This window comes from Lissotriton vulgaris, chromosome 12 (genome assembly GCF_964263255.1).
Source record: "Lissotriton vulgaris chromosome 12, aLisVul1.2, whole genome shotgun sequence".
NCBI classification, from domain to species: Eukaryota; Metazoa; Chordata; class Amphibia; order Caudata; family Salamandridae; genus Lissotriton; species Lissotriton vulgaris.
Window position 1 is genome coordinate 780,559,296 of NC_141700.1, and position 10,366 is coordinate 780,569,661.

The 10,366-nt window shown below is 46.0% G+C and overlaps 1 protein-coding gene across 1 annotated transcript; it reads left to right on the forward strand.

The window, feature by feature from the left end:
* Nucleotides 1–1,332: 1,332 nt before the first annotated feature.
* Nucleotides 1,333–7,708, forward strand: TMEM256 (transmembrane protein 256). Its single transcript, XM_086946624.1, has 4 exons — nt 1,333–1,488; nt 2,730–2,767; nt 3,801–3,881; nt 7,151–7,708. The coding sequence occupies exons 1-4, from the start codon at nt 1,401–1,403 to the stop codon at nt 7,292–7,294; spliced, it is 351 nt and encodes a 116-aa protein (XP_086802750.1). The 5' UTR covers nt 1,333–1,400; the 3' UTR covers nt 7,295–7,708.
* Nucleotides 7,709–10,366: the final 2,658 nt, after the last annotated feature.

A 10,366-nucleotide genomic window follows, 5' to 3' on the forward strand; every position in this document is an offset into this window, starting at 1 on the left:
GGCCATCGCACGCCAACACAACCTCAACATCATCGCTTACGCGGACGACACTCAACTGATCCTTTCCCTCACCAATGACCCCAGCACCGCCAAAACTAACCTACACGAAGGAATGAAAGAAGTTGCCGAATGGATGAAACAAAGCCGTCTGAAACTGAACTCGGACAAAACAGAAGTCCTCATCTTAGGTACATCCCCCTCTGCATGGGACGACTCCTGGTGGCCAGAAGCCCTCGGAAAAGCACCCATCCCGACAGACCACGCACGGAACCTAGGCGTCATCCTGGATTCTTCACTCTCAATGAACAGACAAGTCAGTGCCGTATCCTCTTCCTGCTTCAACATTCTTCGCATGCTCAGAAAAACATTTCGCTGGATCCCCTCCGAAACAAGGAAAACAGTCACCCACGCTCTGGTCATGAGCCGACTGGACTACGGAAACACCCTCTACGCAGGTACTACCGCAAAACTCCAGAAGAAACTCCAACGAATCCAAAACGCCTCAGCCAGGCTCATATTAGACATCCCACGCAACGAACACATCTCTGGTCACCTTAAAGACCTCCACTGGCTACCCGTCAATAAGAGGATCACTTTCCGTCTGCTTACCCACGCACACAAATCACTCTACGACATCGGACCAGATTGCCTCAACTCACGACTGTCCTTCTACACCCCCTCCCGCCAACTACGTTCTTCCAGCCAAGCCCTCGCCAAAGTACCTCGCATCAACAAGACCACCATGGGAGGCAGATCCTTTTCATACCTGGCTGCTAAAACATGGAACTCACTCCCCGCTTACCTTCGCCTTACCCAGAACCACCTAGCATTCAGAAAGCAACTTAAAACATGGATATTTGACAAGTAATCCTCCTCCCCTTCCTAAGCGCCTTGAAACCCTCTGGGTATGTAGTGCGCTATACAAATTCCATGACTTGACTTGACTTATTTTCTTTCTGTGTTGACATTTTTTATTGAGTTTTGCAATATAATACAGTTTATATTGAAAGCAAAAATAAGAAAACAGCAATAAATTGTTAATAAATACTTAAGAGTTTTGACTCTTTTTTTCTACATTTAGTAACTCAAAAACCAAATCTGTTTCTCTAGCGTCAGCTGACACTCCAGCAACACTGTAATGAAGAGACACCATTGCAGCATGGCGCCCACAGCTGCCCACTTACGTAAGAAGTTAGTGCGCCAGCTGACTATAATGAGAAACACGATTGGAGTTTGGTTCTGCCAAACTAAAGCAACAGGTAGCGTGCGGTTTGATTGGCGGATACCCAAGCTTGTCTGTGACTGACACTTCTACCAGCCAACCGGCCTCGGCCCGTTGCCTGGACGCTTTCCAGCGGGCCGTGGGTCTGTCGTCCTGAAGCTACAGGGCAGGAGGCGTCATGGCTGCGGCTGGAGGACAGGTGTGGAGGCGAGTCGGGGCCCTGTCAGGGGCGCTGGCGGTCACCGCAGGAGCCTACGGTGCTCACGGTAAGAAGCGCGCAGCAATCACTCCCCGCCCCGGAATGAGTCATGCAAGGGCATTGTGAGCCCTGCTGCAAGCCCGGTGCATTCTGGGGCCAGCAGCCCCCTGCGGATGAGTGGAACGGTCTACGGAAGCCGCCGAGGGAGGTTTCAGTGTGTGTTTCGAGCTCGTCTTTCAAAATTGTATCCCTTTTCTGTTTCCACCATTCTCACTAACTGCAGCAGGGTGTTTCTGACCACCTGTAAAGAGGGTGGGCATCTCGAACCTGGTGTGCTACGCGTACTGAAATACATTTTTTTTTAATTGAATGCGATTTTCTATAGCGCGAACATTACCCGAAGGTGTCCGAGCGCTTTACAAAAGAACCAGTTGCGATACATTAGGACTTAGAAGTACATGAGTTACATAAAAGATACAAACAAAAAAATTGCAAATGTACAAGTTGTAAAGTCACTCAAGGAAGAGATACAAATGGATAAACTCTAAGAATCACATAGGAATGGTAGTGAGTACAAAGGTCTACTGCATTTACTAGTGGTCGATGATTAATTTTTTGGGGCTGGGTGTAATGAAGGAACGTAGGCAGAATATGAGGAATAGCTTTATTAGATATAAAGCACAAGCTATACAGGTGAGTGCCAGGGAAGTAGCTTAAGCCAAGGACCACTCCAGCATAACTGCCACCCACACAAGAATGCAGCAAATACCACATTCCAACCCTGACCTCATGCATTCTATAATACATAGCACGAGTCTTAAAGGTACATGTGAATAGAACAACATAACACTGGGGAATTCAATCCCCGATATGTTTTAGCTCCAAAATGTATTTTAAGTGATTTCACTTTGCATTTGCTGTTTAAAGTTGTATTTTTCAAAGAGAAAAGGTACCGGGTTTGCTGTTCCCAACCCATCATTTTTTACCTGGCTTAACATGAAACTGCCTGCCATGCTGGTAAAATACCTGCTTGGTCGCTGCCCTATGATTACAGTATCAAATGTGAAGGCTCTATTTATTTCCACGTTGAAAAGTACAAGGGCATACGTTTTCTGCGCCTAAACCCAACAGTGGTCGCTAAAAAAGTTTATTTGATAAAGTGGGTTGTTATTAAAGTTGCTTCTAGTTTGCAGCTGTCTTTTTTTGGGTGGCATAGTGTAATGTGGAATATAAGAACCTTGCATGTAGTGACATTTCTTCCTTGTGACATTTGCTTTCTTAAAGATTTAACTTGTTTTTTCTATGCAGGATTCCGACGCAGCGACCGGGATGAGTACCTTAAAGAGGTAGGTGAGAATCCCTTTCTCTTGCAGGATTCATTCTAGAGGAGGGGCTGGAGACCTCAGTTATGCAATGATTGTATCCCTGAGTTCTGGAGACCTTCCAGTATACGTGACAGGGGTCTGCCATGCGTTAACACAGCTGCTAAAATAGCCCTAGATGCAAGTTAGACGAGGTCTCTTTCAGTTTAATGCAATTTAAAGTTCTGCTCTCTTCTGGTATGTCGAAGCATACATTCATTCACTAACTTGCATATTCAGAGCCTACCATACTGTCCACCATAGGCCAGAAACGTTAAAGTATCATCACTTCGTCCTCCCAACTTTAGATATACCACCAATAGAGCTTAACGTCTACTACACACTTTCATGCCAACGTTAGCTAGGTTGGGAAGCCTTGATCTTCAAATCCAGTGGACTAATTAATAGGAAATATTCTGTTCCATATTGAAGACAGTGTATGATCTGAGTGTTGGTGGTGTACTCCTCCAAATCCTTGTTGTTGCACTAGAGAGGGAATGTTTAGTTTGCTTAGTTTTGGGATTTGTAGTGAAGGTACTTCCATTTGCTTTTTGTTTCAGTTTTTACCTAGGATGATTGATGTAGGTGTGCTAGGTGTGTGGATGAATTGGGGCATATGGCTTTGTAAGCGACTGAGGGACTAGTTTAGATTTTGGCGGGCAGGTTACTCCATCACAACAGTGACTGAGTTATATCCCGTCCGCTGAAATATAATTCTCATAGGATATAATGGGATTTATATTTCGGCAGACAGGATATCCGTCACCTTTGTGACTAAGTAACCTGTCCACCAATATCTAAATCCTACCCCGAGTCTTTCTAACCAGCCACATTAGTACGAGGGTGTCGAAGCACCCTGAGTGCTTCCACCTCCTCGCTATCCCTCCACTGCACGTATCTTAGATGAAACGTATATATTGTCTAACAGAATAAGCTGCCTATGGGCTTCATGTGGCCATTGGTTCTGTTTCAATGTAATGTGCTCTGCCCCATAATTCACTCTCTTCTTTTCTTTTAGCTCTATGCCACATCCAATCACTACCACTTCCTCCACAGTCTGGCGCTGTTGGCTGTGCCACACTGTCGCAGGCCCTTACTGGTGAGTGCTTAGATCCGCTTGGTGTTCTTAGTTTGCACTGATATATTGTTTAAGGGTTATATATGCTTCAAAGTTGTGAAAAGAGGACTATTGAATCGGCACGATGATCTGCCCCTCTTGATTGTTAGCTGGGTTGCAAGACAGAGAACTCTCACTGGTTCAAAAGGAGACCTAGGGTTAAAAGAAACTGTATATGCCACCTGCATATCTACTGCATTCACTATTGTGTCGAGCACTCCTACTGCCTTCACCAGCGTTTGCCATACATCTCCCATAATCATTTATCAAACGCTTGCATGTTTAACACAACCATTAGTGGTACACTCCACTGGCTGCTGCCCTCTTCAGCATCATCTACTACAGGTTTCTCCCAGTCAGTTTCAAACCTTGCTTTTGTTCCTCAATCTAGCTGCAATCACCCTAAGCAGGTGTTCTCTCATTCCTGTTTGAGCTCCTTCTGCCTAGACGCACTGGACTGCAAAGAGGACGTGGCATAACGGCCAGAGCTGCGGAATTAGGTTCCAGTTTCTGCGTCAGCTCAACATCCTGTGATTCTGAGCAAATCACCTAATCTTCCCGTGCACCCCCAAAAAAATTTAATGTGTCCCTGCGTTATGTAACAAGTGCTCTTGTAAAGCGCGCCAATACCTTTGGGTCAAGTTTATGCTATTATAAAATTGCAAAATAAAAAAAAATCTGCGTGATGCTGTCTTTTTCCAATAACATCAGTTGTGCCAAGACTTCGGCCTCCAATAGCCACCCCATACTTAACTATCTGTACTTCCACATGTACCACTCTGCATTTAAAGAAGCCACAAACTGCCTTGATTTTATTTAGATATATTTATGTAGTATTGTCCATACCGCACAGGTCCTGGGACTTTATTGTACCCATTCGATCTGTTCACAACACTGGAGTGTTTTTGTTTCGCCTATACAACTTTAATAAAAGTATATTTTTAAAAAAAGTATCAGTACTGCCATCTACACCCCCACTTCCTCAAAAAGCACGAGACAGGTTCTTGTCCCCCTCCCTCTCCCAACCTAAAATGCCCTCCTCCGGACCCCTGAAGGTGTTTACAAGTAATCAAATCACATTGTGAATTACATTCTATATGTCTGTTCTCATTAATTTAAGCTTATCTCTTTCATGTTGTTCCGACTTATGCAATGTGGATCTCAGACTAAGCCCCATAAAGCATAGCCATGTACACTGTTTTTTCACCCATCAGTCAAGTGGAAATAGCAACGTATGCTTTAGGTATTCAAGAATGTTTAACTTAAAGCACATCATTAAATAGTATATTCTTCAGAGTTTGAGGTGAATTATTTATCCAGCGTCCTCCAAACTCCATTTTTGCAGGTTTTACGTACCTGGAAGGCAAAAATGGCTTGTGCTGACCGAGATCGCCGTAAATTCAGCTGCACATGTTAACCTGTGTCATCCTGGAAGCCGTTTAATTACCTAGCGGTACAAAAACCTTAGGATAATATAAATAATAAGAAAAAAAAGTTGGGATGGGACCACATAAGTAAAAAGGACTGATGCCAATTCTAAGTTAAAGGTGTAGTGAAAGGGTAGGTTTCACTTGAAAGGATCGAGGAAAAATCAATTCTGGGAAGGGTGAATACAAAAAGTTTCTTTCCATACGGAGAAGGTCATCAAGGGTACCAGTAAATAGTAGGAGTAACCTTTGTAAGGTGCAAACAGAAAAATGTATACTATGCTGGACGTACGTGGAACACAGTGGGTCTCTAAATAAAAGGAATATGTACCTTAGAATTCTTGGAAAAAAGAGATTAAAGAAACAATATTAATAAATATATATATATCCAAGATTAATGACAAGCGAATAATCTCAAAGTAAATATTCACCCCGATATAAACACAACTATTAACTCTTGCATTCCCACGGCCAAACTTTACAAAAGACTCCAGCAGAGTTCAGTACTGCGTTACTCCGGGACCCTAAAAGCCAATGCGAACTACAACTGTGATCCATGTTTCTGAGTAAAAGCCCCAGATAGTCATGGGGCCATGTTTACCATTTGTTGGAGAAATCTGCCTTTCTGAGGGCAAATGCACTATTTCATCCATGTATTTATGTTAGGTTCTTGTGCGGCGTGGCACGCCTGATTTCAGTCACTTGATGGTGTGTAGAACATACCTGGGTGTTATCAGCAGGGTGGAGTTCTAAACTCTAGCCTACTTCTGATTCATTGTGACCAGGCATTCGCAAATATTTACAATGCAACTCGTTCTGAGAATTCGCCTGCTTCCTCCAGTGCTATGCTGGCGTCCTCTAGAGTGGCAGGGTCACATCCTTCATTCAGTTGTTGCCCTGGGTCTTTTCCTCATAAGCCGATACAGCATACCCTTCACTCAACCTTTATGAGTGCTGTGATGTCATTCATTTATACAACTGTTACCCTGCATAGTGTGTCAGATACCCTGAATTGGTCTGAAAGTACCTTTCTCTTATTTCAGTTACAACACTATTTTGTGTGTGTGTTTGGCAGTGTTAGAACCCTTGTATCCTCTGAAGCCCCACCATTGGTGTCTGTTGAATCCCATTATTACAACCCTTGGTCTAGTGTGCCTGTGTTTGTGGTGTCTGTCGTTTTGTTTTGAAGTGTGTTATGTTTTGCTTGGTTTTAGTCCTGCTCTGACTATCAGCAACACATTCCCTTGCTTATTGGTAGCCTGGCCCTGACAGTAGGGATCGAAGGTGAATGGGGTCTATTGCGCCGGGCAGTATTGCAACCCTCTGTTCTGTGCCACCCTACAGCGAGTCTCTGTAGTGTGATGTGTGCGAGTATCAGATCTCTGCTTAGCTACAAGAACGTCTATACATGCAAGTTTCACAAACTTTAGTTCAGGTGCAGCCTTACCATTGGCATCTTTTGTGTGCAACGGTCTTGTATCTTTCTAGTCTGCTGCCGTCTTGCCATGTGTGGTGGCTACTATGGGGGAAGCAGACTTCATACCTCCATCTAAATTTACCGTAGTTCAACTTCAAATCTCCCTACCTCCCCCATTTGAGTGATTAAACTTGACTCCATACATCTTGGACCAAATACCCCCATCCCACTTTCCTCCTATCAATCTGTCGTCTTTCAGCAGAGAGATCTAAATTGAGCAATATTTAGAAAGTCCTTGAAAGGGTATCACGTCCACTCACATATGCTAGTGATTGCTTGTATCCCTTGGTGCTGCCTTGCCTGAATCGTTCACTGCATCATTAATCTCTTCCCTTCTCCTTTTGCAGGCCGGCTCATTGCTCATGTCTGGCATGATCCTGTTTTGCGGCTCGTTCTACTACCAGGCCATCACAGCAGACCCCATTTTTAGGGAGGCAGCACCAATTGGAGGGACCGCGCTGATCCTGGGCTGGCTGGCCTTAGCCCTCTGAGATGTCAGGATAGTGGTCCGGTGATAAATTCATGACGGCCGGATACTCAGAGATCTCGCCAAGCATCTGTGGAACTTGTCTGATGCACTGCCTGAATGTCCTTAAAGTGGACTGCTAATATATGCACACGAGGCCTTTGTGTGCCGGGGTGTCTAGAGAGGTCGATGCGCAATGACCGCACTGAACAGTTCAAGATGATCAAAGCCTTGCTGATGTATAAATGCATTTCCCTTGTCATCCTTTTTGTCTTTCCGGAAAATTGAACCATGACCAAAGCCATACAAGGGAACACTAGTGGGGGCTTGCAAATAACAGATTATTGTCTTTTATCTCCTGTACTGCTTCTTGCTGGACTCACATGAGAGGTAAAGAGCTTTTCTTTGCATACAAAATAAAAGTAATTTGTAAACCTAATGTTTACTATTGCATTTGTGTGCTGGGTGTCAGTGTTGGGAGGATACGCCTTATGGTCCAGAGTTGCTCCAAAGGGTTTACCTACAAGGCATGGACACTCATTTATAGAGTTATATTTTATGAGCAACTAGGTGACGGAAAGAGCAGAGTCCTGCTTACATTATATGAGGTCCTCTCTTGTATTTATGTCGCATTTTTATGTAGCATAATTCAAACCCAATGGTAACAGAACTTTACAACCAGCCAGCGTAGAAGACACACTTACTAACAAGCTGCTTTTGAAGGACAGGCAGCGCTGGGAGGTGGGCTGATTCTGCGGAGCGTGTGAAGTGTCTGCTGGGAAATATCATGCCTCTCGAAGTACAAGCTCTGGCATTGTGCAGAGGGGGCGGGGAGAGCATCCCTTTGAAGTCTGAAGCTCTCGGCATTGTTGTGGCAGGTCTGATGCGATGCACAGACAAATGGTGGTTTGTGACATGGCTGGTGTGGCGGGGGAGTGGAAGGGATTCCTTTGAAGTGTGATGCCAAGGCTCGGGGAGCAAATGGCAAGCGCGAGCACGGAGCACATGCACTGTGCGTAATCCGCCTGCCAAAGCCCTCTTGGTAAGCTTTCCTGTTGCACCTCTATATGTCTCGACAGCTGGAATGCGCAAGCGCATTGGCAGGTCGAGACCTAAAAAGGGCATCATTTTTATGCGGACATTTTCATGTTAAGTAGCATTTCAACTTGACTGAGATGAAGAACATATATGACTTAAGGGAGGTATTCAAATGGCTGGGCCTCCAACAGGATCAAATTGGTGGCGGAGACGAATACAGTGGCGATGGGGGATGCACCCAGAAGGATCTGCTGCTGACAACTCACAGAGACAGAAACTGACCTTCCAGGAGGGATGATAAACAATAACTGACCAGCGGCAGTTTATAACCATGAACTCCTGTGGACAACCAATGTATGAATAGACATGCTTGACACTACTGAATTAAAGGGAGAAGATTCTGGGGAGGTGTGGACTGGGCTGATTGCCCTGAGGCACTAGCGATAGCTGGGGGTGGTGCAGAAACGACTGGGACAGCGGTACGTGGTGTTAAAGAAGGTTTTATTGGGATACCACGATGATTTTTCATCAATGTTCTCCTGGTTCTAAAGGTGAGCCTCTCCTTTGCGAACTGGCTGGGATCCGTCTTGGCGGTTGGAGTTCTTCCGTTTCCTTTCCTGGACACAGCGCTGTCTTCTAGGTCTGGTCAGGGTCCTGAGGTTAGGGCAGGTCTTGGCTCCGGTCCCCCATGTAAGAAAAGACCAACAGAGAGGGAGCCGTTAGTTCAGCCGTCCGCTGGGGTAATATTGCACCGAAGGGACCGGGTGATATGTGAGGGAACAATTGTCACCAGTGAGCTTGTCACTCAATCCTAGGTCGGTGCAGTGTGTGCGAGGGAAGGTACAAGACGGTGAGGGATATACGCGGGGTAAAAGTGAAACAAAAGGGAGGGATCACGCAGGACACAAACAGGGGCTATTTACACTATCACATAAACTTGCTTTCCGCCCAAGCCGCCATACGCTGCCGTACCTGGGAAAGCCACGCTCCTCCCCCGGGAGAGTGGCACGGCGGCTCGCAGGGTCGTTGGCCTCCTGGCACTCCCTCGGTCTCTCCTCCGCTTGCTTCTAGGAATTCCTCCGTATTTCTCCTTCTCTCCGCGCTCCCCGGTTCCTCGTCTCCGTCTCCGCTCCTCGCCGTCTCGCTTGGGGTGATGTCACACGCCAAGTAATACACTTCCTCCTCCTTATCCAATCCTGGGCTAGTGACGTGCGTCGAAGGCCGGTCCTCCTCCTCTGAGTACGCCCACTTAAAGGAGCCATGTTCCTCCTCGTCAGGTTCGTCCTGGTCCGACCCCCATGTCTCAGTCTGCAACGAATCAGGGTGGACTAGGTCATTCCTGGGGGCCCACCACTCGTCACCCCTACGCAGCCTTCCCACCCCGTTACAGGAGGAGAATGTGGTTTAATCCAATTGAAGATGCTGGTGGTTCTGGCCTGGCACAGGCTGACGACTCAGATATGTTTGGTGGCATACGAGAGTTGCAATACCAAAGGGGATGATGGACGGAGCGCTTGAGCAAATCAAACACTCACCTCCAGTCAACTGATCTGGGTTTAATCCATCATCATTCTTTAGCTCACTTCACCACCCCAGTTCAGACGTGGCCATATGCAAATCAGTCTTGACCCTGTGCCTCATGGGAACAGTCCAGCCTGAACTGCCACGCCATGTCTTCCCTGGACCGGAAACAAGCATCCTGGGACCGGTTTCGGGTTCATAACCCTCATCAGCCAGGCTATCTTGAATCCAGTGGCAGAGTGAGCAAGGGACCCACGTCTGGGCATACCCTGCCAACTCAGGGCGAACAAAGCAATGCCAAAGGGGATGATGAGAATTGACATGTTTTTTGCTTTATTCTTGATTGCAGCTCAAATTAAGAATTTTATGGGGTGCTTATTAGAGGGTTACAACACAACCACATTTATTCTTAAAAGCCTGTAGAGCCAGACATGCAGATATCCAGGAACTAACGTGATCTGAGTCAACGTAAAGGGACTGAACTTGCCTTTCAAGAGAAGGGGGTACACAACTGGTTTGTAGCATAAAGAGCGGGCAT

Coding starts and splice junctions, on each gene's coding strand:
- TMEM256 (XM_086946624.1), top strand. CDS start 1,401: ATGGCTGCGGCTGGAGGACAGGTGTGGAGGCGAGTCGGGGCCCTGTCA. Junction 1,489..2,729: donor AGGAGCCTACGGTGCTCACG/GTAAGAAGCGCG, acceptor TTTTCTATGCAG/GATTCCGACGCAGCGACCGG. Junction 2,768..3,800: donor GGGATGAGTACCTTAAAGAG/GTAGGTGAGAAT, acceptor CTTTTCTTTTAG/CTCTATGCCACATCCAATCA.